The sequence below is a fragment of the Chamaea fasciata genome, unplaced genomic scaffold, assembly GCF_029207755.1.
Source record: "Chamaea fasciata isolate MVZ Bird 193981 ecotype frontalis unplaced genomic scaffold, bChaFas1.0.hap1 SCAF_8, whole genome shotgun sequence".
Taxonomy (NCBI): Eukaryota; Metazoa; Chordata; class Aves; order Passeriformes; family Sylviidae; genus Chamaea; species Chamaea fasciata.
In genome coordinates, this window is record NW_027094093.1 from 30,355,767 (window position 1) to 30,380,629 (window position 24,863).

At 46.2% G+C, this 24,863-nt stretch overlaps 1 protein-coding gene across 2 annotated transcripts; it reads right to left on the reverse strand.

Moving 5' to 3' along the window:
* Nucleotides 1-8,239: 8,239 nt before the first annotated feature.
* On the reverse strand, nucleotides 8,240-19,219 carry MARCO (macrophage receptor with collagenous structure). 2 transcript variants are annotated; one of them, XM_066190324.1, is made up of 15 exons: nucleotides 19,019-19,219; nucleotides 17,001-17,102; nucleotides 16,362-16,598; nucleotides 15,932-15,967; nucleotides 14,991-15,026; nucleotides 14,519-14,626; nucleotides 13,157-13,264; nucleotides 13,015-13,059; nucleotides 12,372-12,470; nucleotides 12,227-12,280; nucleotides 11,693-11,737; nucleotides 11,443-11,550; nucleotides 10,139-10,180; nucleotides 9,634-9,810; nucleotides 8,240-9,335 (listed from the first exon to the last, which is right to left on the reverse strand). In XM_066190324.1, the coding sequence occupies exons 1-15, from the start codon at nucleotides 19,197-19,199 to the stop codon at nucleotides 9,205-9,207; spliced, it is 1,509 nt and encodes a 502-aa protein (XP_066046421.1). In that variant the 5' UTR covers nucleotides 19,200-19,219; the 3' UTR covers nucleotides 8,240-9,204. The 2 variants fall into 2 exon arrangements, with proteins under 2 accessions (XP_066046421.1, XP_066046422.1); XM_066190325.1 differs by lacking the exon at nucleotides 19,019-19,219 and adding an exon at nucleotides 18,148-18,262 and having other exon boundaries at nucleotides 8,241-9,335.
* Between the last annotated feature and the right edge of the window lie 5,644 nt (nucleotides 19,220-24,863).

The following is a 24,863-nucleotide window of genomic DNA, read 5'->3' on the forward strand; positions in this document are numbered from 1 at the left end:
CAAACACCATCAGCTCCAAACATCACCCCTGGCTTGATCAGAGACTCCTGGTCTGGGAAAAAAAAGACCAGAGAACCAAGAATGAGAACCTACTTAACATCGAAGGCAAAGAGATCGATTGCCAATAGGAAACCAAATATTGAGAACTGTGTAACTTGGGATCAATGAACACTGAACCAATGAATTTCTGTGGGTTTTGACTCTATAGGTAGCTGAAAAATCTGGTAAAATTCATGTGTCATGGAATGATTTTCTCTGCGCAACTCGACCTATGTGTAGGTGAAATTATTTCTGTTGCACATCCTGGCCAGAATAAAGTAATGCCTTGATTCTCTAACACTAAAAATGTTGTTGGAGAGTTTTTGTTTCTCCCGCAGTTTTGGTGACAATATGAACTTTGTTTTGTTCCTCAAATTTGACTTGATTGTGGTTACAAATACTTCTGAAGCCCAGACTCTAATTTCTAGTCCCTTACTCCCTGAAAATATCCCTTTGTTTTCATATTGATGTGGGATTTTGATGTTCTATTGGAGGTTCCCTGCATTTCTGCTCTTTCCTATGGAGTCAGTTATGACTTACTTTTCCTCTGACCATTTCGAAAGCTGGATGTTCCCCTCATCTTTGAACTTCTCTCCTTTCCATCCAGGTACTGATCATATCACCTGCCAGGTAACTCTCTCAGCACCCCTCAAAAGGCAGATGGGATGGCTCAGACCCAGAATTTACATATTTGACTTATTCCAGTTTACCTGAAATGCTGCTGCCAAGACAAACACGCTCCTGCTGCATCAAGCACACAAAGGAAGAAAAGTGTTTGAGCTCCTTTCGGCTATATGCACTTAATTTGTGCTTTTAATGGAGAAGAACTTTGTATTCTTTGATTTGCAGTCATTTTTCCCTTGACAGCTACTGATAGCCTGCTTGTGTGGTCCTCTCTCAGACTGCTCATTCCTCCCGATTTTAGAGAGAATTATAGTGCTCAAGCTTGCTAAAGATTACTCAGTAAGGGATTTTACATGTTCACCTCATTCAGGAAAAATAACTGTGGGTGTAAACGGTTTTGACCTCAACAGACTTGAGTTTATTTACACCAGTTTAGCACCTGACTGAGCCTATCCAAACCTGACAGTGATCTCTGCCTTTCAGAGCTGCGATTAAAATATTTTCTGTCTTAACCAACTTTAAAGGCCTTAGAGGCCTGCTCTGTGCTCCCTACCTCAGCTGGGCTAACATTGCATTAGTTGTTGGTCATGCAAGACAGACGAGTTTGGGTTTCTTTCAATTCAACAAGACTTTTGCTGATCAACAGTATCAGTGTTTTCAAATACTGCCAGCTACCATGACCTTGTTTGAATAAGATTGAGTATTTGGAAACTAAATGGCAGAAATATGAACAGAGCAGGCAGTACATACAGGTCTGAAAACAGATTAAGAGTTAAAGCCTTTGAAACAGTACATGAGTTTTCCTCCTTAATGTGAAAATGATGGTTATCATCTGGTTTGTAAATTCACATCAGGTGAACATCTTGGAACAGTTAGAGCTAAAGAGCAGAAGATGTACAACTGAATAGAAGGGAAAAACTGAAACTATCCTCTAAAGATAAGGGAAGGGACTCACAAATACTCCATTAGGTAGGGAAGGGATCCACCAATACTTCATTAGCTGTGGTACCTGATGTTAGTTGGGGACAAGCCGTTCTGCATTGGAGAAGGAGTTTCTCCTCTCCAGATGTGGGCACCACGATATAAGAAAGATATTAAACTGTTAGAGAGTATCCAAAGGAGGGCAACAAAGATGGTGAAGGGCCTTGAGGGGAAGCCATATGAGGAGCAGATGAGGTCACTTGGCCTGCCCAGCCTGGAGAGGAGGAGACTGAGGGGAGGTCTCATTGCAGTGCACAAGAGAGCATTGTGAGGGAAAGAGGAGGGGCAGACACTGACCTCTGCTTTGTGGTCACCAGTGACAGGACCTGAGGGAATGACATGGATCTGTGTCAGAAGGGCTGAGGTTGGATATTAGGAAAAGGCTCTTCTCCCAGAGGGTGCTTGGGTTCTGGAAGCACCAAGCCTGCCAGAGCTCAAGAAGCACTTGGATAATGCTCTGAGGCACATGGTGTGATCCTTGGGATGGTCCTGTGGAGGGCCAGCAGCTGGACTTCAGTGAGCTCTGCGGGTCTCTTCCAACCCAAGATATTCCACGATTCTATGAAATATGTCTCTTTAAAGTAATTTGGATGAAAGCTCTACCCAACTTTCTTCTATGCTTACATTTCAACAAAATTTTAGCTTTCCAGCTTTGTGTCTCTGTTGCCAGAACCCATTTCATCACATTAAATGAAGGAATCAGGATCCTTGAGAGCTTGATGGCACAGAGATGAAGGATACCTTGGGACTACATCCATCATAATGGGGCAAGCAGCAATAATTAGGGTCAAACTGCAGAAGTGTCAAGGTGGGAGTAATTTGGAATCAGAGGTGTTGATGAAATGCTGTTGTCAGCAGTTTTATAATGCCTTGGTGGCATGTGATAGAAAATTACTGTGCTTTCTAATAAGCAGTGCAGCTCGATTTAAAATGCCTTGTTTTAGCAACCATTTTGGAAAGAGTCTCTACTATTTTCTGCACTAGAAAACTTCAGGATTCCAAGCCTTAGGCATGCTTTTCCTGGTTGCCCAGGCATTTGAGGAAGGACTCACTATTCCTGCCAGGTCTGTCACCTTCCTCCCAGGCTGCTGGGCAGCACACACAACCCACCATCAAGCCCAAAAGTAGACTCACCGGGAGCTAGGCAGTGTTTTAGAGAGCTGGGAAAAAATAAAATAAAATAATCAAAATAGGGTTGAATTTTCAGCAGAAACAAATCCATGTATTTCCCCAGTTATCAACAGAGCAATGTTGATTTATACCAGCTGCAGATGTGACCTAGGTCACAACTCTCTGCTTCATCTCCCATGCTGGGTGATGCTTGGAGGCTTTTTGCTGAAGTCTCATTGCTCAGGACCCCTCACTGAGCTGGGCCCCACATGTTTACTGAGGACTGTACATTTTACCCTCGCATCCTCAGTGTGCTGAGCCTGTCCCATGGGGTCACAGCACGTCTCCCCCGAGCAGGTCACAGCTGACATGCTGGCCTGTAATGGGAAGTGGCACTGTGCATCCGGGAGCAACAAAAGGAAAACGTTGAAAAAGTGACTTTTTTCACATTTCCCTGTCTTATGATGTGTAAAGTCAGAGCGTGCCAGAACAGTGTCCAGAAAAGAGCTTCTTTTGCCTCTCTTCATGACAGCTTGCACTGGGGGACTCAAAAAGGCTTCTAAAGCAAATAAACTGGAAGCAGGGGACTTCCTCACTCTTAATCTTAGAGTTTTGTAGTAAAAACACAGGAGAAGCAAAAGGGTGTTCTTCCTTCTCTCATCTACCCCTTAACCACAGCCAGATCCATTTATAGTCTTGTGCAGCTCTTTCAGTCTGGTTGAAATAAGTGGATTTTCAGAGACAGGGTATTTCCCTTCCCTGCAGCGTTGCTGTAGGAGTCTGTCCCTGCTTGTTATTGGAGAAGTTTTACAGCCCTGCAAGTTGAGTCAACAGTCTTTACCCATGTGTGGAAAAAAACACCCTTGTTCTTTTAGCCTTGGGATCCTCATCTCTCAGCCCTGGGTAATTGGGATTAGCTGTTACTCATGCAAACAGTGCCACTTTAGTTTAGTCTGATCTCATTTCCACCCAGAAAAGAGTTTGAGGGCCTCAGAAGTGTGCTGAGAGCCTTCTACTCCCAATGAGCTGCTTCTCTCCATACTCTGTAAAGTCAAACATCTCCTTTAAAATAAGAGAGACTGCAAAAGCAGAGTCCCAGTGTTCACGTGAGCCACAGCTACTATGGCAAAAGCCTTCCAGAAATTCCCTTTCAGATGCTGAGCAGAAGTAAAACTATCAAGGTCACCTCGGGTTTGATCTTGGCATGTGCTGCACATTCCTTGTTTCTCTTAACTCTGGCAAGGGCATTAGCAATCCTTTAGAGGTGTGCTGCTTGCTTGGAACAATGAGTAGCTCTTCCAAAACCTGTTTGTGGGCTTGTCCCTGCCAGGTGAAGTTAATTGTGTTAAGGAAAACATATTTTATCTCTTAACCATTGTCTGAGCAGACTTCAGGTAACAGCACTCAAGGACCTTAACTGGCTCCCGGTGTCCCAGCACAGGTCAGGAGTGGAGTCACTGGGAGAGAGCTGGCACATTAATTAATAAGGCAAGAATGTGGTGGTTTTTTAAGGAATACGATGCTTTCTTTGCCTTCAGAAAACTTTCAGCCAAGCTAAGGCACCTTGCTAGAAGACAAGCTGTAGTTTCAAAATTATGTAGAAATCCCTGGGGGAGGTTTTCTGCTCTGCACCATGCAGAAGATCAGATGGGATTATTACAGTGGTCCCGCTGGCCTCAACATCTGTGAAAGTTTGCTGCAGTTCCTTTGAATAGTTACTCTGCTTAGTAGGAGGTGACTTTTTTTTTTTTTCCTGTTGGCCTGTTATCAGAGGAGATCAGACTAATTGTGTATTTATCTAGAATTACAGTTATGAATCTGCTCTAATAAGGCAGTAATTCATATCTTGAGTGATTTATGGCCTGAGCCTGAAAGCCCTCTGAATCCCTTGGCTCCACTGGGATTTCCAAGGGCAAGGTCATTGCAGAATTGTGCTTCCTTTTGCTGCTGACACCCTGATGGTGTGGAACCAGCACCTTCACAACGCCTCTTATTTGTTAGCATTTGTACAAAACATCACAAGCAGACCCAGAATAAATGCAATTTGTATAGTATTTTCTTATTCACCTTATTTAAGAGCTCCTAAAGTCCTCCACTGCCTATCTCTGCCGGGGTACCTAGGTGACTTGGGAGGAGTTTTAGGAGGCAATTCTTCTTCACTCTGGAACTTCAGTGGTTAAAATTCATTTAGCTCCAGCAAAGGAGAGTAACGAGTGTTTGTAGTCCCTGTGAAGTAGCTTTAACCTAGGACTCAAAAGACACAGACCGCTGTTGAATAGCAATGTTTATTTAGCATTTTAGCATTTAAATCTTTCACTGTTTGGATGTGTCTTTCCTTTTGAACTGGAAGCATAAGTTTCTCTGTTTGCCTGCAAAACTCCTTTTTTTTTTCATCTCACTGCTGAATCCCCAGAAAATCCTCAAATATTCTTGTAAATCTCAAAGATACTAAGGAGCTAGCCCCCCCGCTTCCTCCCCATTTAGACCTTTGAAGGCTGGTGTGACTAGAATGATTTTGGAGTTATAGTTCAGAGTGGGAATAAAAAATGAAGGGAAGCATTTTGCAACACCGTAGCCTGTACAATAACTAATTACTTATAGATTTTAGGTCACATTTGAAAAAGACAAATACTGAAATAAATGGATAATCACTTGGGGCTACCATTAACAGTTTGTTTAAGCACTTTGGGTTAAAATCAGCTCGGTGTCACAGCAGAGAAGCTGTCTGCATCAGTGCATGATCCAGCTTCCTGCCAGTGCCTGTGAGAGCCAAACTGGCTCCTTTGCAGTACCAGGAACACTTTCAGCTTGGGCTTGTGTACTGCACTGGATGGCTGGTCGGGCCTTTGCTAGACCATGCTGGTGGGAAGAGTTAACTAAGCAGAACCTGACCAGTTCTGACTCCAAGAGAGATAGAAAAGAAGTCTTAGGGTTTTGCAGCCAGATGCTGCCCTCCGCTGTGATGTTTAACAGAAAAAAACGAGGAAATGTGCTGGCAGATTTGTGGTGATGTGATCTAAAACATCAGAAGACTTCAGAAGAGAGGGATGAAAATACAATTATTGATCTATATATGATGTGATGAGTTTAAGCTTTAGATGTAACCTGCATGTGTATTAAAGTTGTTACCTGTCTGTCATACGAATGTAATGCAGAAAACTAATTCCTTTATTGCATGTTTTAATACAATGTCTTAAACACATCAATTGCCTTTTTTACCTTTGCAACTGGAATTATCAAGAATTTTGGCAAGGAGGAGTGTTATGATGCATTCAGCATAAACTTCAGGCTTTGGAAACCTGGAGAACTGGCATTTAGCTGTAAATGTTTTGCTCTTCAGCTTCTCTGACTTCCAGAGGGGCTTGAGATGGGAAACCTCACTTCAGTTGCTTCCCTGTGAATTTTGGAAAATCCTTCCAGCCCACAGTGTTTGGCTGTTCCACATTCCTTCAGAGATGACAGAAGGCTCAGTTTTTTCTGCAAAAGGAGAAAACTCCCGGCGTGGCACCAGACAGCCTCTATGAAATGTTCGTCTTCTTGGAAAGGTAGTGTCAGAAACATTGGAAATGCTGTTTTAGGGCTCCAAAAAAGATTTGTGTCCTCAAGGGTCTTTGCTAACTTACCTCATAAATACATGTGAGACAACAAGTTTTTGTGGGACAAAACTACCCAAAAGACCCCAATTTATCCCAAATCTCTTCAGATCACGAGGAACGGTCAGGGACAGGGATGGGATCATCTAGAAATAACATCATTCCTAAGGGAAAATGTTCCATTTTAATTAATTGTCTCCCTTTTATCCATGACAGTGTAATTGCATTTTGCTTAACTAAGTCTTTTTAATTGGTGCTGGGCATGAATGATAAGCAAAGCTGTACCACTCCTTCTTAGCTGTCACAGGCAGTCTTTCAGGGCAGTGCAGGATGGTTGGGAGACTTTGAAGCTGGGGTGGAACAGCTGGAGTTGGGTATTTGGGAAGGAGGGCATGTGGCCCTGTGAACCAACTTACAAATCTCAGGGCTACCCCTTTCTGCAGATGCAAAAGGATTTTTTGCTGCTCACCAACCATCCCATGGTGACTTGTGGCACTCTTCTTGCCCTGGTGGACATTTTCCTAAACTGGAGAAGTGAACATGTGGAGTGTGAGTGCCCTCCAAACCTGCTGCACAGGGATACACCAGTGCTGAGTTTCAGGCTCCAAATGCCACTGCTGGGACTTGTGTCCTGCCCCCACAGTGGTGGGGCTGGGGATGAGCTGTGCAACTGTCCCCCCTCTGTCCCTCCAAGGGGACACCTCTGACATGCTGGAAAAATCTGGGGGTTTGCCTTAAAAACAGTGCTTCTTGCTATTAAAGAGTGGGGAGCAAGACCCGTAAAAGTGTCACAGCTCCCCAGCAGTCTCTCACAAACCAACAGGCACAAGAGGCTGCATCACAAAGACCTAAACCACCCACTCTTAGTTGGCAAAATCCCTTTCTTGGATGACTGGTTGTCCCCTGCTGCAGTTACAGAGGACTGAAACCACCACAGCCTGCCTCATTCCCTCAAACTAAGCACCCCGCTCTCGGGTTTTGGTCTCACTCTGTGTGGTGTCAGCTGTGCAACAAGGATAAACCACATTTTAGTCCTTTCCTACGACACGGGGGGGTCATCACGGGCACCCTCTGGATGCATTGCCAGGCCTTTGTGGCCACCACTGCCCTCCCACTCCTGGGATCATAGAATCATGAAATGATTTGAGCTGGAAAGGACCTTAAAGGTCATTTAGTTTGAAATCCCTGGGCAGGGACATCTTTTACTAGACCAGGTTGTTCAAAGCCCCATCCAACCTGGCCTTGAACACTTGTAGGGATGGGGCATCCATGGCTTCTTTGGGCAACCTGTGCCAGTGCCTCATCGCCCTCACAGTAAAGAATTTCTCCCTGATATATAATCTACACCTAATCTCTTTTAGTTTAAGTCTGTTCCACCTTGTCCTATCACTACATGCTCTTGACAAAAATCCCTCTCTATCTCTTTTGCAGGTATTTGGAAGGTGCTCTAAGAGCTCTCTCTTCTTCAGACCGAACAGCCCCGACTCTCTCAGCCTGTCTTCCTAGGAGAGGTGCTCCAGCCCTCCGAGAATCTTCGCAGCCCCCTCTGGCCTCTCTCCAGCAGACCGAGGGGTCTCAGAGCTGGATGCAGTGCTCCAGGCGGGGTCTCACGGGAGAGGGGCAGAGAGGGACGCCCAGGATCCCGGGTTCTCCGAGGGAGAAGGCAGCGGGGACGAGGGGCAGGGGCAGCCTGCGGGCCGGGCTGATGCCGCGGGTCTCCCGCAGCGGCTTCGCGGAGCGGCGGCGGCCCTTGAGCTCCCCTTAGTGCCGGGAAGGAGCATTTGAGATGAGCGGGCTCCGCCGCGGGGGTGGGAGGGATGCCGGCAGGCGGCCGATGGATCCCGGTGCGGTGGCATCCCGTCAGAATCTGTCCAGCGCTTGTCTTTGCACGGAGACCTTTACTTATTGAACGTCAATTTCATCAATCGCATAGGATCCAGGAAAGCCCAGTTCAATATTTTCTCCCTAATACCTACAGGTGTGAGGGTGTGTATAATTTTATTTCTTCATCTATCCAAGCATTTGTTTGCTTATTTATTTATATTTATCACCAATTGATAGCTTATTCATGATTTGCTATATAATTTTTTTTTATTTGTCATCGTCTTGCTCTACTGGAGCACCTTATTTCTAAAGGTATGAAAAGCTTAACTTTATACACCAGAAAAGTAAGGGCTATTGCTCCTGCAAACAGCTTAGGAAACGCTGACAGAGAAGGGAAAGGACTTAGCTAATATCAAAAACAAGTGCTGTGCTAAACCAGGGCAGTATGGCACCTAGATCCCCGGCACTTATTTTTGCACTTTAACGTGTGATCAGCATAATTTCTGAAGAATATTTATATCTGCTTGCCAGAGAGATCATCTGATGATTTCTGAGAATCTGCCCTCTTGGGTGTATGCACTTCCCTGGGGGTTTTAAGCTCAGGTTCACAACTGTACCGTGATGAAAATGGACTAGCCATCTTCATCAGCTGCAGTAAATGCAGGTTTCTGCACACTGACCCTGTTCTCTTGCTGCACTAAGCTAACATGGACCATCTCCTTCCCTGTGGACTTAGAGGTCACACATGTGTGAGCTCCTGCAGATGAGCTGATATCAGGTAGCTGGAAAAGCTGTGAACTGGCCCACATGCCTGAGCTCCAGTTGTTTCGTGACAGCTGGGAGGTTTCAGGTTACCTGGGGGGTCTTGCAACTGTTACTGATTTGTGAAAAATTCAGCTTTCTTTATCAATATTTCTATGACCTGGTAAAGAGGCACAAAAGCACAGCCTGATGAAATTGGGTTTGCATCACGAAGCAAAGCTCCATGTGGAGCAGAGGCAGCAGCAGCTCCCAGGACAGACTCGGTGTCCCATCAAGCACACTCCACCCCAGCATCCTCGCTGTGGTTGCAGTTGTGTACACCCCAGTCACGCTTGCTGCAGTCCGTAATTGTAATTTCAGTGCCCTTGCAACTTACGTCGTCAAGCCAAATTTGTCCGGTACCTTTGGAAGATCAAACAAACAAACAAAAAACTGTTGGATGGGAGAAAGAGGAATATGTTTTGTTTTTTCTAAAGAGAGCCCTGTGGATAGTGGGTGTGTGTTGGGTTGTGTGGTTGGCTTGTTGGAAATCAAGCGTTTGGGCACAGTTCAAGCAGCACTTGACATGCAGCTGCCTCATCCCAAGAGGAAGGAGCTGCTCTGTTGAGGGGATCACTGGGTGACCTTGCTGTGGCACTTTTTGGGTGTGTGTAACCACCTGTGCCAGGCCTGGAGAGGTGCAAAGCTGTTGTGGACTCACCTGCTGTGGCTGTGAAGGCAGTGACAGCACGGTTGAATCCCAGCATTCGGCAGACCACGTTGGCCTCTTTGCTGGTCCAGCCATCGTCACAAATGGTTCCCCAGGACCCTTTGTGGAAGATTTCCACACGGCCCCTCTTGTCTCCTCCCACGAGTCGTACAAAATTACCGAGCCCGACTGAGAGTTCAGAGGAGAAGAAAATAACTCTATGGGTCATACAGGCATAAGGAAAAAGACATTGACAGACAGACAGAAGCAGTGACCACCCAAACCAGAGGGATATTCCCCTCTCCAGGGTGGGACCAGAGGTTACTGGTAGCTCACATCCAAACAATTCAAGCCCTCCCTGCATTTGGAGACACCAGGCTGCAGCTCAGAGCACAGACTCCTTGGCTCTATTAGCTGTGCTATGGGTTAACCAGTGTGAGCAGAGGGGTATTTTGGTCCTGATCTCAGGTAGCTCTGATACCAGAAGGCAAGTGAGAGAAGAAGTAAAATCCAGTACCTTCTCCTTTTTCACCTTTGCTCCCTTTCACTCCTGGGGAACCTGTTCCAATTTAGAAAAGCAAACATTTGACAGTTGCTTGTGGAAAAATCTGGTTACTATCTAGTTCTGATTACTTGTGTGAGTTAGAGATGTGCAAGCTCCTCCCCTTGTAGAAAATGAACATCCTGAAGTGACTAAGGCTACGTAAAAGAAACATAGCAAGAAAAGTAGGATAACGTACAGCAAATACTCCCAGTGTGAGACCCAAGAAAAGGGCCACTTTTAAATCCCATGTATTTATTCACTTGTGGGAAATGTATCTCGTTCCCACTGTTACCTGTAAAATAACCTCTCTGATAGACTCTGGGATCTCCAGAAGCAGGCATGGTATCTCCCAAAGCACTTGCAGGAAGACCTACATCCTGAGATTTGATCTCCAGGGAGAGCAGAAAGGTGCTCTCAACAGTCCTCCACATTTCTGTGAAGAATCTTGGTCTTGAGGGCAGGGGTGTTTGAAAAAACCCAATGACGTCTTCTCCCCAAAGCTACCTCCAGCTACTCATTGCTGTCTCCTTCAGGGGACCAGGAGATGAGATGCACCCAGAGGGCAGCCTTTGGCCTGGAGCCAGCCCAGTTACACTTCTTCCATCCTCCAGATGCAAAGCTCCAGAGGAGGAGTGCATGGAGGAGCCCCACATAGAATTTAGTTTATTTCTGAGGATTCTTGTACTATTTTGCGTGAACAATTAAAAGAAAAAAGCATCTGGAGCACTGTTTGCTTCCCATGGGCTGTTGTAGCAACTGTTTGGGGTTTCTTTACTACAGGTCTTATGTTTTTATGAAATACTCTGTGATTGGAAGGGAGGGGGTTAAGAATGGAGAGTAGCTCTAGTATTGGCCCTTTTGAACAACTTTTGTGTCCTGCAGTTAGCAAGGTGTAGTTAAATAGCCTCACTCTTAGGTGTTTCCAACAGCTTCACTATGCCATGTTCCTGAGTGCCATGGGATTTATCCCAGGGACAGGGTGTCTCTGATGTCCCTGAACACAGCAAAGAGGAACATGGGTTGTTCCAGTTTTCTGTGAAAACAGGGATTTGAGAAAACCCAATGCATCCGTGTACTTGCATGTCTTTTAGCACACCTCCCAGGGTGTACAACTGACACCCTGCACATTCCTCTGCTGGAAAGGCTGATCTCTCTGTTGAGTTCCTGCCAATCAGCTCTGAAAACACACCCCTGAGCAGCTTTTGTTGGTCTGTGATCTACAGTCCCAAACCCAAATGTGCCATCACCTCCACAGATCCTGTGGCAAAGAGCCTTACCAGAAAATCCAGTATCTCCCCTGGCTCCTTTGAGTCCTGGTTCTCCTTTCAGACCCTTAGTGCCATAATCCCCCTTGGCTCCTTTTTGACCAGCCAGGCCTGGGATACCTGGGTGGAAAGCAAAATGTCATTGCCTTTGTCCCTTCCCAGGGAAAGGACATGACAAACATTTCACATTGATGCAGAACAGTGGAATGTGGCACCTAAAGTTCTTTGCATCATCAGAATAAATCATGCTATAAGAGTTTACCTTGTGGGCCCTGGTCTCCCTTTGCTCCCTTTTGCCCTGGAGGTCCTAAGATCATCAAAACAAACAAACAAACAAACAAACAAACAAACAAAAATTTACAAGACTGATGTTTGTACCTTTATAAAAGCTTAAGCAAATTACTATTTACAGTTGATTTTAACTCATCTAGTTTTGGTGTCTACACTATAAGCATCTATTTCTGAATCAGGTGTCTTATTTCACACCATACTCAGTGCAGACCATGTAAAAAAAAATACAGGCAGCGGAGAAATATCCTGAAGTTCATCTTAAACCGCTTCTTTGTTTGTGCCTTTTCAATTTATACAAAAATTCAGGCACCATCACCCCCTCACACGGCAGAAACAACCCTCTGGTGAGCAGCCTGGCAGAGCCCCAGGAGTGCCATGGCATCCTGGGATGCATTGAGAGGTTCAAAAAATAGACTCAAGAGATCTCCTTTTGGTGGCGTAGTTCCCTTTCTGGTGTCTGCATGATGTGTGTTGTTGACCCAAAACCTGCCTTATTCTCCATTACCTGCTATTCCTTTTTCTCCCTGTACACCTTTGAGTCCAGCAATGCCTTGAGCTCCTAAAATCAAGAAGAAATCAGTAAGGGTGGGCCACACAAAGTGAGGTCAGAGTAGAAGGTCAATGAGTTATAGGTTTGAGCAGGGCTGTACCTGGGCTACCACTGGGCCCCTGGTCCCCTTTCTGCCCTTTCTGACCAGGTCTGCCATCAAGGCCAGGGCTGCCAGGAGGTCCACGTTGTCCAGTTGCACCTTGAGGTTGAGTGAAAGCAGCACAAATGAAGTGTAACACAACACATAAAGGAGCTAAAAAGACAGACAGCTCGATCCCCAGCCCTTGCACACTGAGCTGAGCCTATGAAGGCAAAACTAACACTGGCTGTCTCCAAGTTGCAATCCTGGCAGTGCCTATCTTAGCAATGCTGTGAGGGATGATCTGGAGTGAAAGGCTGCATGGAACCAGGTTCTGGCTGACTGCCAGCCTTGAAATGCACAAGTTCTTTCCTAAAACAGCAGACAATTTCTGCCCTTGTGTATGCACACACATCAGGGAGGAGGGCACGCTTCTTTCCCCCTCAAGCTCTGGCACAGTGAGTGGGGTCCAGATGAGGCAGCCAAGGCTACTGGATGAGTTTGGACAACACTGAAACGTTGACATGGTTTCTTCATCTAATCATCATCTCCCCTTACCCATGCTGGGATCCAGACCAGCTGCAGTTTTCCTTGTCATGAAACACCATATAAAAGAGATCACTCTTATGCCTCTACAAGAAATTGCACCTTCTGTGCTGCTTACCTGCCTCTCCTTTCGGCCCAGGAGGTCCAGGCTTCCCCGGGCTACCTGTAACAACATCCTGGCATCAGTGCTAATGAGGCTTAGCCCAGCCCCTCAGCTGGGGTGGCCCTGCACCCCCTCACACTGTGCCCCCTGCACTCACCTTCGTAACCTGACTGTCCTTGTAGTCCCTGCTGTCCCCGAGGACCCACAGCTCCCTGGGGCCCAGGGTCTCCCTTCTGACCCATGTCACCTTTCTGTCCTTGGGGACCTATCAAACAGCACAGCACACATGTATAAATCCAAAGAACCAGATCTGTTATCTCTGCAGCCTGTGGAGCACCTCTGTCTGCCCACACCAGTAGGAAGGTTTGGCCTCACACCTGCATTTACCATTTGGTGACATTGTCACCACAAAGCTGTAGGAGGACAGAGCTGGTCTGTCTGATCCACCTCTGGCTCTGTCAGCCTCTCTGGCCAGATGTTTGTCTGGGCTGCTGTTGAAGGCTTGCAGTGGTGCCATGACACTTCTCCAAACTAACCCTGCTACTGGAATGTTTTCTCCCGTAGTTAAATATCCCTTAGTGCAGTCTGAATGCTTCCCTTCTGCTAGACACAGTGGAGATACAGGGCAGCACATTCCTCTCCTGTTCTTCCAGAGGGTTCTGTCATCTCTCCTTAACCTTCTATTCTCTGAACAGATGATCTGCATGCTCCAAAAGAGCGGATGTACTTGAAAGGGCCTCATTTGAAAACTTCATCTTTCTGCACCAGAATTATCCCAAAGTCCTTTTGGTATTCCTCCTACAGTTGCTCTTCCCTTCTGGAGCATCTTGTGCTAATAAGATGTGCTAATTGGGGCATTCAGGATCTGGTGGAATATCTCAGGAAGCTCTTATCAACCTGTCCAGCTGTCCTCCCTGCCCTGCACCATACACATCACCTGCTTTCTCTTCCTCTCCTGTGAGACCAGTGAGGAACAGCTATCCATAATGCATGTTATGTGCGAGAAACATTGCATAACTCTTCTACTTCAGGTGTATAAAGCCAGGCTTATGTAAGATATAAAGCTCTCCGAAACAGGTTCCACTAAAATGAGTACTAGCATCCACATGACTGTGCATATAAATTATATTGTATTATTTTATACCATGGAAATCCTACTGCAAATATCACTGCTTTAATCTAGGGTAGGCTGATAATTGAATATCTGTGGCTTTCATTAGACAAAGGTCACTCTGTAAAAAGACTTCCATGGTGCATAGTCAATATTTTGCATGGCCCCTTCCCCCAGCCCTCCTTTGGGAGATTTGCTGAAGCATGACATGAAATTAAACCCCTTCAGATCAGGTCAAGTGTCCTGTTTATCCAGCTCCCTCACTGACTGGCAAACCACGCTCAGGGCTGCTTGGATTTTTATAAATACTGACCCATGAAGACTTCTTCTGGTGTTTTATATAGAATGAGCTTAAAAAGAAATATGTGTGAGAACATTAAAAATGTTGAGATCGTGAAGAAGTCTTACCTTCAAGCCCCATCTCTCCTTTTTCTCCTTTCACTCCTGGTTCACCACTTGGGCCTGCAGGACCAGGAGGTCCTTTGCTCCCTTTCTCACCCTGGAGTCCATGTACACCTGTAAGGGTAACACCATTTTTCTGATGCTTCATGGGGTGCCACGTCTAGTGAATGCCAGCAGCAGGACACCCACCACAGCTGTAAGCATAAGCCAGACTCCACTCTGTGCACTGGTGAGTGGTGCTGGTGGTAGTGGGAAATTGGCCCACTGTGACTGTTGCACACTGACTTTTAAAATAAGGTTTTTTCCAGCTAAGTTTTGCTTTTGCTCACATTAGCTTTATATGGGCTTATTTCCTTCAATTCCAATGACATTCTTACTCACTTACACCTTGGCTAAGGACAAGATTGCTCATAAAATCATCCATAAAGCCACTTTATGTTCATCTACAGAAGTAATTCAGGTGTCAGAAAAGCCTTACCTTGGTCTCCCTTTGTCCCTGGTGGTCCCCGTAACCCTGGGATGTAAAATACATAGATCAGCTGACACACATCATTTATTCACAATAATGGCCAAGCAGAGGAGACGAATTTTTAAATCATCCTTTGCTGACACAATTTCAGTCACCAGTGAGGCCAATCTTCAACTGGCAGGGACCAGCCAACCACTTGAGTGAAGTCCTTGGAGCTCAGCTGAGTGCTCAGCTGGGCAGGGGCCAGCTTGTCTTCCTGCCAAACCCAGCTCATGGGGACCATTGGGGAGATCTTTCATGAAAATGCACTGAACGATTGGGCTCTGATGTGTAATAACACTCCTTGGCAGGAGGTACTGTTTCAATGTCGTAAGTGCAGCCAGGAAGATATGAAAACACATTTTTTAATTATTTTTTTTTCTTTCAGAAAAATCTCATCAGTGTAGCCAAGAAGTAGGGATGGATGAGTTACAGACCTGACCTAACATCTTAGATCACCATCACAGGATCACAGACACTGTTGCCTGGTCCAACCTCTGCTCAAATTGGAGCCAGTGTTAGATCAGGACTTGCTGCATCCTCGCAGTCTGGAGATATTTACCTCCTATGGCAGGTGTAGTTCTACCCAAACCCCCAGGTACCCAGGGCAGCAGCTTGTGCAAGGCTGTGGAAGGCAGAACTCGCACCCAGCTCATTCCTGAGTCTGTGCCAATGTTTTCCTAGGGACAGGGTAGGCATTGACCTCTGTGGGAGCACTTGGGCTAGCCAAGGCTCCTGGAGGATCAGTGAGAAGGCACAGCAGGTCTCCTCATGACCAGGGCATTGGGTGTCTGCACACTGGGTGGGGTCTGAGTCTGGAGACTGGAATCCCAAATCCTCGCTTAAGGTCTCTTAGATTAAATAAAGAAGAAGAGGAAAAGGGGAGAAGTTGTGGCTCATTAGCAACATACCTGGTAGACCAGGATCTCCTTTGCGTCCAGGAGGCCCTGAAATAAATATTTAATGGATGTTTTTCAGTAGTCAGCAGTCAGTGAGGAAGACATCAGTATGGGATTGACAGGCTTGAGGTGTGGGCTGAAGACACCACCCTTTTGGAGGGCACCTAGAATCTAAATCTACAAGTCGTAGGAGGGGAGAGGAGCCCAGAGCCACATGTGCAGCTGCAAGGCGATCTGGGGGTTTGCACAGGGCAGTGCTTCAGCTCCTATAGGTGCTCCCTGGTCTGGAACTGACTCCAGTCCTGGGCATGGGGCATCACTAACTGACAGGAAGATTAAATCTTGCCCTAGTTATTGGATCATCTAAACTGGGTTTTCAGCCCTGCTAGTGATGCAGAGGAGCAAGGTCTCGCTACTGCAGAGCCAGCATGGGCAGCCATACCTGCAACCAGGGTGATATTGTTCATCCTCATCATCAGGTTTGCATTGTTGCTTTTAATTATGGTGATTTCCTCTTCTAAGCTTCTCCTCCAGTTTTCTTCACGTCTCATGAGAAAGCTCTTCCCAGTAGAGCTTCTCGACAAGGCCAGAGTGTTGGCAAAGGAGCTCTCCAGAATCTCCTCTGTATAGGAGGCATTTTGCTCTTGAAGTTTCAATATCTCTCTCTGCATCTTAAATACTGCGGAAACAAAAAGCCCATGCAATGAATATTCGCTGCCCGCTCCGGCTGGGAAATGGTTCTTTGGCAGAGCAGTTCCTCAGCACCTGGGGAGGGCAACGGGGCATAAAGACCACCCTGTTTGACCCGGGGAGGTGGTTTTCACGTGCCAATCCTTGCTGCAGCCAGGAGTGCAGCTGGGAGTGCTTTTGCAAATGCAAAGCACACACACACACACACACACACGCAGGGTGGGGGACTTGTTCCCCGCTGCGGCTGCTTCGCCCGGCGGTGTGCAGAGGAGCCTCTGTGCTCCCTCAGAGGGCTCAGATCTCTGCGCTCATTCCCGCTTGCCCCTGGCCCCAGGAGCACCCAGCAAAGCTCTCCTTTGTTGCCAAGCCCACGGCGAGGTTGTAGCGTTACCTTTGTACACCAGCAGCCCCTGGCCGGCCGTCAGCAGCAGCAGGTAGATGCCGAGAGCTGTCCGAGCACAGCATGGGGATGCCTTTTTCTGGCTCCGAGGCTCTGAAAACCAAGAGAAGAAGAGTAGACACTTTCTCATATCTCTCCCCTACAAGTCCTGCTCGCTTCCAGCCTTTGCAGGCGTAGCCACCGTGCTTTCCAGCGGTATGGAGCAGCAAGGTCCCTCTGTGAGAGTGCTCGGTCCTGCCAGCAATGCAGGCTGCCTTCCTCTGCTCCAGGCTTTGCACTGCAATTTGCTTGGCCACCTTTTCCTTAGCTAATTTAAGCAGCTCAGCTCCAACAAGGCTTAATCCAGCCTGTAACAGTGTGAATGTGGTGATTTTCCCCTTTCTGCATCAATAAACTCCCCGTTTCCATCGCTTTTAGTTGTCCCAGGCTGCCATTTGAAGGGTTGCTTAAACCAATTCCCTCTCCATCCAGAGCACTGCATACATGTGATTCCAACAGTGATGCATGTGTGCATCAAAATAAATGAAAAATCAATAATAAACTGAGCTGCAGGATAAACTGAAACAAGTCATAAGATGTAAAATCAATCGTTACCAGCAAGTGTAAAAGAAATAAACGGCTTTGTTGAATTTTGGCCTTCAGGGAGAAAAAAATTATTTCAGAAGCATTGGTAACTACGTCAGACATTCAGTAAGTTACCCTCAATTGAGGCTTTTCTTTTTTTTTCAAAGTAATGTAATCAGAAATTTAGAGTCTTAGTTTTAAAAGAGTACAGTATTTTAATTGGTTTTACAATAGAATGGCTTAGTCAGCAATGAAGCTTTTAGATTTAGCTAAAAATTCATAAACTTACATTTTTTTATTGAGTCTGGTGATTTTTGTATCTTAACTATTATGCATGAAAGTCTTCCTTGAGAAAATTAGATTTTCTAAAACAGGAAAATAACTATTTTTTTTTCTGATGCTCAGCATCAGCTTTTTGCTAGGAAGGGTAGTTTGACACTTCTACTTTTAAATGGCATTTAATTTACTAGCAAAATCACTCCAAAGAGCATTTAAAATGCGATATTTCATTTTTATGTGTTGTTTTAGACCAGATAAAATCCATATAAAACCATTGAATAAAAAGAAATCTTACCACTTATCTGAAAGGTTGTGATAGCAGGTGAGGCAAACCCAATCTTTTCTGAAACACTGAAAGAGTTCATATCACTCGAATTTCCATCTTCCCTGTATTTGTCTTTAATTTTCATGACAAATTTCTTGTGACTAATCTAAAACCTTGTCAGATTATGGACAATAAAGAACTGGAGGTACTTCCTCTCTGCCTCCTGATTTGGTATGCTTTCTGATATGCATTTCCTATCTGCTCAGCTTTTATAGACTACTGAGAACTCTGATGTGGTAATTTGAACAGTTCCTCAAAAAGCCGCAGCTAAGATGTTGAGCTGCTCTCATGTGCTCAATTGGAGTCCAGGGAGCCTTGGGCAGGATTCTGAAAGATCTGCAACCTGGAGTTATTCTGCATTGTGGCAGAGTTAGGAATGAGATGGACATTTTGTTTCTAACACTAGTAAACCTCCTCAGGTAGCCAAAAAGATTCCATGCTCAGTGTTAGCTTGGCAATCCCTCTCCTGGGATAGGAGAAACACATAGTGAAACACACAGTAATGTGCACCAAGGTGACACCTTAGTGACTGTGTGACTCAAGTGAAAGGAGGCAAAGAATCAGGAAGAGTTGTAAAGACAAGCGAATGATGGTGGGATGGGGGATGCTGAAACCCAAACAGGTTTGGGATGACATGGAGAAAAGACACTTGTAGCCTCCTTGACAAGGTCTCTCAAGCTCCTGTTTCCTCCCTGACAAGTTTTTCACACCCATGGACACAATTCCTACTTCTTCACCATTTCTTTGCCCTCATCCTGCCAGACTCCCCCTGGCATTTGGCATTTTGACATCTCCACTTGCGTTGGGTTTGATTTTGGTTTTTCAAAGCAAAGTGACTCACCCAAGCCTGCAGGCAGGAGCCGCCGGTAGGAGCTGGGCAAAGCCCTCCTCATCCACGCTGCCACCAGCACATCCTGCCCTCTCTGAGGTGCAAGGCAGTCACTGTCACACGATTTGGTCCTGGGCTGCAGGTCTATGCTCATCCCTGGGGCTGCTGGGTCCTCACCACTTTGCTTGGCCATGGCATGAAGTGTGGCAAATCTTCAGGTAGGGGTGAGCTGGAGATCCACACCCTGACACTGCAGAGTGAAGCCCTCTGTTCTGCACCTGATGTACAAATCTCTGAAAGCCTTAAACCACAAATACATGGGGATTTTTGAATCTACATCTGTGTTCTCCTTCCAAATGTGCTTGTGCAGCTGTGACCTGGTTTGTCCCCATCAGGGAGGAAGAGGAATCCTCCATTTTTAAACATTCTGCTACACTCTGTGTAGGAATTGGGACCATTTCCTTCCTTCTGAAGGTCTCAGATGTGCCCTTGAATTAGGGAGGCTTGGGAGGTTACCACCGATCAGCTGAGCCACAGTAAATGCCTGTGCATCCTCTCCCATCATGACATCACCTTCCCATGGGAGTAAGGGCTCACATCCAGCCCATTTCTGATGGTTCTGGTGGTTCAGCTGACCACTCTGCACAAGCCTGGAGCCGTCTACTCTTGCTGGATGATGAGCTGGGAATGACTGCACTTGTGCTGCCAAGTGGATGTTTATAGGGATGGATGTGATTCAGGCGCATGCAGAGAGCAGATTTATAGCAGAGAGGCTTTTAATAATACTTCTATTCAAAACCATTTTATTTCAAAGTATTAAAAATAAGCTGGCAGACACTGTTCTCAAAAGCCTGCCTAAAGACAAAAGGTGCAATGAGATCTTTGTGCCCTCCATCCCTGACAAAGAAGCTCAGGGATAAGTTTTCATATGATTCATGGTCATGCTGTGACCATGCCACTCTCAGTGGCCCAGTTGGCATGGGTGTAAAAACTGGGATAGATTCCATTGAGTTTTTACAGCCCTGAACTGCAGTGCTTCAGGTTTTGAAGTCCAATTCTCCATTATTGGGAGGAAAGTCATGATCCCTCTGACTGCAGTTGCATACCCAGCCGGTCAAACCTTTATTTCTGTGTTATGCAGCCCCATGCAGCTCTGTGAACTGCCACATTCTTATTGCTCAGGTGAGCCTTTGGCTGCCTGGGAGGTCGTGGTGCATTTCTATCTCCATGTCAGCCCCTGCCAACACGGGATTTCCCAGTGCTCGTGGTGCCGAGGGTCTGGGCCATGCCCTGGTGGCAGAGATCATGTTCCAACATGCTGGCTCAGCCTTTGCTTGTGCTGCTGTCCTGTTCTCCGCTGTCTTTCATTTCTCACTGTACCATCACCAACTTTAGCAATAGGTCGACTCTGATTTTGCAATCAGGAAAGAAAAATGAAAAGAAACTGCTGATTCAGTGCAGTCTCACTAGGTTGATGTTTCGCTGAAGCAGTGGGGTTATTTGTGGAATAACAGATTCCAGCTCATTATGGGACATGTCTGCTGGGCCATCTGCCTTATCCTTCGGGCTGTCTGTGAGAAAGCCCTGGTCCCTCTCCTCCTGCTGCTTGTCCTGCTTCCCCTGACATGTTCTGCTGACATCAAGAAAGAGCTTGTAGTCCTCCAGCTTATCCCGTTCCTTCCTACATTCATACAGAAGATGCTTCTCATGTTCTCACTCTAAATGTGCACCGACATGTGAACCAAGTTTTATAAACTGACCACAGCTGCCTCAAAGTCACGAGCCTGGGGGAACTGCTGGTGGAGGGAAAAGGAAGTGGCCTGGAAGTGGCTGGTGGATCAAAAAGTCCCAGGCCATACCCACTACCTTTCTCATCTTCCATCACTGTTGTCCTCTGCAGGCATTTGCCATCACCAAGAGCTCATGGCAAAGCAAAGGGATGTAACACCAAACTCCAGCCTGGCAATAGCTAAACACATCAACAGCCTCCCCGCAGAGCTTCTGCCAGGGAGCTTGGGCAGACATCAGCCTCCTCAGGATAACCGTTTATCCTGAAAGAACTGAAGTTGTGGTTCTTTAAAGACTCTTTTTTTTTTTTTTCCTCTCACGTGTGAAGATATCCTAGTTCAGAGGTGTTTCTCCATTTATCCACAAGAGGGTAATTTTTCCAAACTAATCTATTTAATTGCAGACTGTCTTAGGCATGAATGTGAAGCATTTGGGAGGCTTTCATTCCTCTCCAAGGTATGGCATAAACAGGCCTGATATTGGGTAGGTTGGTGCAGGAACCTTCACCATTTCTGCTGTTGCCTCTAGGCTGAAGTGAGGGTTGCAGCCAGGAAAGGTGACAGTCTACCCCTTCTCCTAATGCCTGCACCCCTGTTTCTGCAGATGGGCTTCAAAACACCGAAACATAATCCTGCCAACAGACCACACTGCTCTCCCACAGAAAAAAAGCAAGTCGCTGTGGTTTGATCTGTGACACATGCCATACAGGTCCACCACAAAACCAGCAATGACCAGAGCTCTACAATTGCCTCATCATAGCCTTGCTAGTAGACTGGCTTGGTGGTTTTTGTTTGTTTGTTTGTTTGTTTTGTTTGTTTTTTTTTTCCCCCCTATTTTACCTGATTTTTCAGTCTTTTGTCTTTTTGCAATGAACAGGTTTGGTGAATTTTGACATACCAGCTCTTGTGGTGGGTTTACTCCAGCTATCAGCCAAATAGCCACACAAATGTTGTCTCAGTCCTCTTTTGCAAGGGATGGGGAGAAAATGGAAGGTGAGAAGACTCGTGAGTTGATATAATGACAGTTTAATAGGGAAAGAAAAAGATGCACTTGCAAGCAAAGCAAAAAGAGGAACTCATTCTCTACTTCCCATCAGCAGGCAGATAGGCAACTGCTTTTGGGAATCAGGGCCTCAGCATGCGTGATGGCTTTTTGGGCTGACAAATACACAAACCACAAACATCTCCCCTTCCTCCTTCTTCCCCTGAACTTCTAGTCTCTGAGTTTGACATCATATGGTGCAGAACATCCCTGGGGTCGGTTCAGGTCACAACCCCAGATGTGTCCCTTCCCAAATATCTTGCTCAACCCCAGCCTGCTCCCAGGCTCAATGCTGTACAAGCTCTTCTCACCAGTAGCCAAAACATCCAGGTTAGCAACACTGGCTTAGCCCCAAATCCAAGGCACACCACCCTACTGTGTTGGGCTGCTGTGGAGGATGGTCCTTCCATCCCTGTCAGACCCAGCTCTGCAGTGTGACAGGGTTTATGCTAAAATGCCTTGTTCTCCCCGAGGAAGGAGCAAGGACTTTGGTGCCCACTGACATCAGGAGGCACTGCTGAATCCAGGGGATGCCAAGGCAGGCTGTGGGTGATCTGCCCACCAGTAGATCATGGAGGTACCATATCTGGGATCTCCCTTATGAGTGTCCCATGGACTGCCCAGTTCAGCCCTGGTCAGCATCCCCTGAAAAAAAGTGTATCCACCTCCAAGGGCAAGAAATGGTGCATTAAATGGAGATTTTCCGTGTAGAAGGGGGACTGAGGCCAACACACAAGCTCTAATGCCAGGGCATTAGAACAAACCTTGAGTCTGGACCCATATGGAAGAAGAGGCCTTGTTGTGAAGCCCCCCACATCCCTGCATACCCAGACCTGTGCTCAGGGGGTCTGGCTGCTGCAGTAGCACCTGGGTACTTCTGGGACTGTGGAGAAGCACTTGTGCTAAAGCAATAAAACCTCTAGCACTGCCTGGCTGACATTTCTCCTTTCTAGCTTGATGTGTTGCTTGGCTTTGTTGTATAGATTGAAAACAGATTTTCTTTCCCTTCTATGAGTTATGTTAATTTGTGTTTCATCAGAACTTGCCTCTTCTCCTCCTCTCCTTTTTTTTCCCCCTTTAGGCTGGATCCAGCTGCACCATGAATTCAAGGAACCACCTGCAAAATATTTTAATGACTTCAACCTGCTCTTTGAGGTGAATTAATACCAGGGCAGCCTCTGCAGCACAGTGAAATAGTCAAGCTTGGCTAAGCAGGCCACCCTCAAAGCTGAAAAATGTTCTGCGAGGCTGATGTGCCTGACAGGCAAGTTTGTCTTCAAGGTCTTCATACAACATCTTCTTCCTCACCTCAAAGGCAGTTGTCCCTTATTCAGGTAAGAGCTGATCCCAAGGACTGGATGAGACAGGCTAAGAAGCAGGAGGGATAATGAGACATCAAAAAAAACCAGTCCCATGGAGGGCAGGTTAGATCTATTAATGGTCTGCTACAAACAGCAAAATTACAGCTGAAGGGAGGCATCTCCCAGGCCTTGCTCTGCTTTAGCAGCTCAGTTCTGTAGGGAGAGATCAGCTGTTTCCTAAGGCTCATCTCTTCTGGAAGGCTTTGGTTCATCACATGCTTTCCACAAGGCCAAAAAGATTTCTCCAAGCACAGCTCACAGTGTAGCCGCATTCCCACTTTCCTCCATCTCCTGGGCTTTTAAAGTCCAAGGGTCATTTTTAATTTGCTAAGCAGTTATTAACTATGTCAAATAATGCTGCAGGTTCTGTTGTGGTTCTTTCTGCCCCACATCCAACCCAAGCAGGCAAGAAGATCCTTAACTTGCCCCGATGATTTTTTTTCAGCAAAGTCTCTGGGATTATGTGAGGCTCAGGGTCATTGTATTTTTAGATATTAAACTAGTCAGGTAGTCAGCACATTGTTCTTAAGAAGGACGTTCTTAAAGTGGTTTATTATTGAGTATTGTCCTTGCACTGGGGCACATCCCAATTAATTGCCTGTACATCAATGTGTTACTGTGCATTTATCTCAGGGTAAACATATTAAGGAGCTAATACTTGGGCTTCCACTAAAGGACACCACGGGATGGTTTGTCTCTGATAAGGTTTCTGGCACAAATTCCCATGTCCTGAATGCTACTGGAAAACACTTCAGCTTGAAAATCCATTAACCTGTAATCACCCCATGCCCGTTATTCAATGAATGTGGAGAGCAAACATATGTGTGTGCAGCTTTATACACAGACTTGAAACCATTCCTGACAGCAGTCCATACAGAATTAACTCGAAGCAACTGTCCTGTAAAACATGTGTGCGGTGCTAGGCATTAAAGCTCAGACCCTGAAAATGCTCCAGACTTCCCTGCCTCTCAGTTTTTCGCTGTCCCTGGAGAGCAACCCCCAGCCCTGCTGTTCAAACTGTCTCCTGTAATTGCTGTGGTGACACTGGGCGCTTCAGAGACCCAAAGTCATGACTTTTCCCGTCGAATTTCCTTCCTTAATTTCCTGCCCTCTGTTCTGATGTCCCTTTGCTGTCCCCTTGTACATCTTCTCTGGGTGCTGACACGACAGCGCAGCTCCCGTCTGCTCCCACAGCTCTGCACAAAACCTCAATTCCCTTTCAGTGACTCTCCTGCTTGCCTGTGACAGCCACGTGGGCCTGAGCTTGCTCCATCCTCCGCTAGGAAGTGATAAGCTGCGGTGTGAAACTCCCATCGTCAGAACATGGTGGGGAAAGTGACAGAAAAGGGAAAGGTGCCTTTATTGGGAGCTTCATTGCCATCCTCCAAAGCACAGCACCCACGAGGAACCACAGTCAGTGTGCAATCACTGCATTGCTCCCCACAGATCTCACCTTTTGACCAGTGTGAGTTGTTTCCCCTTAATTAGAGCCAATGAGTGCTGCTGACTGCTGCTTCTCCATTATGGTCTTTAGCAATGAAATAGTCACTAGATAACTACTTATAGACAACTAATTCTTAATTAATTCTTTTGACTCTCTACTATTTCTCAGCATGAAAGTGTTTGTCTCAGGAGGTGTCTCAGGGAAAGGGAACAAGAGGCTGGTG

Excerpts from the sequence above, each read along its gene's own strand:
- MARCO (XM_066190324.1), bottom strand. The coding sequence starts at position 19,199 with ATGGCCAAGCAAAGTGGTGAGGACCCAGCAGCCCCAGGGATGAGCATA. Across the intron at positions 11,738-12,226 it reads GGGAGAAAAAGGAATAGCAG|GACCTCCAGGGCAAAAGGGA; the intron begins GTAATGGAGAAT and ends TGATGATCTTAG. Across the intron at positions 9,336-9,633 it reads TGCCTTCACAGCCACAGCAG|GTACCGGACAAATTTGGCTT; the intron begins GTGAGTCCACAA and ends GATCTTCCAAAG.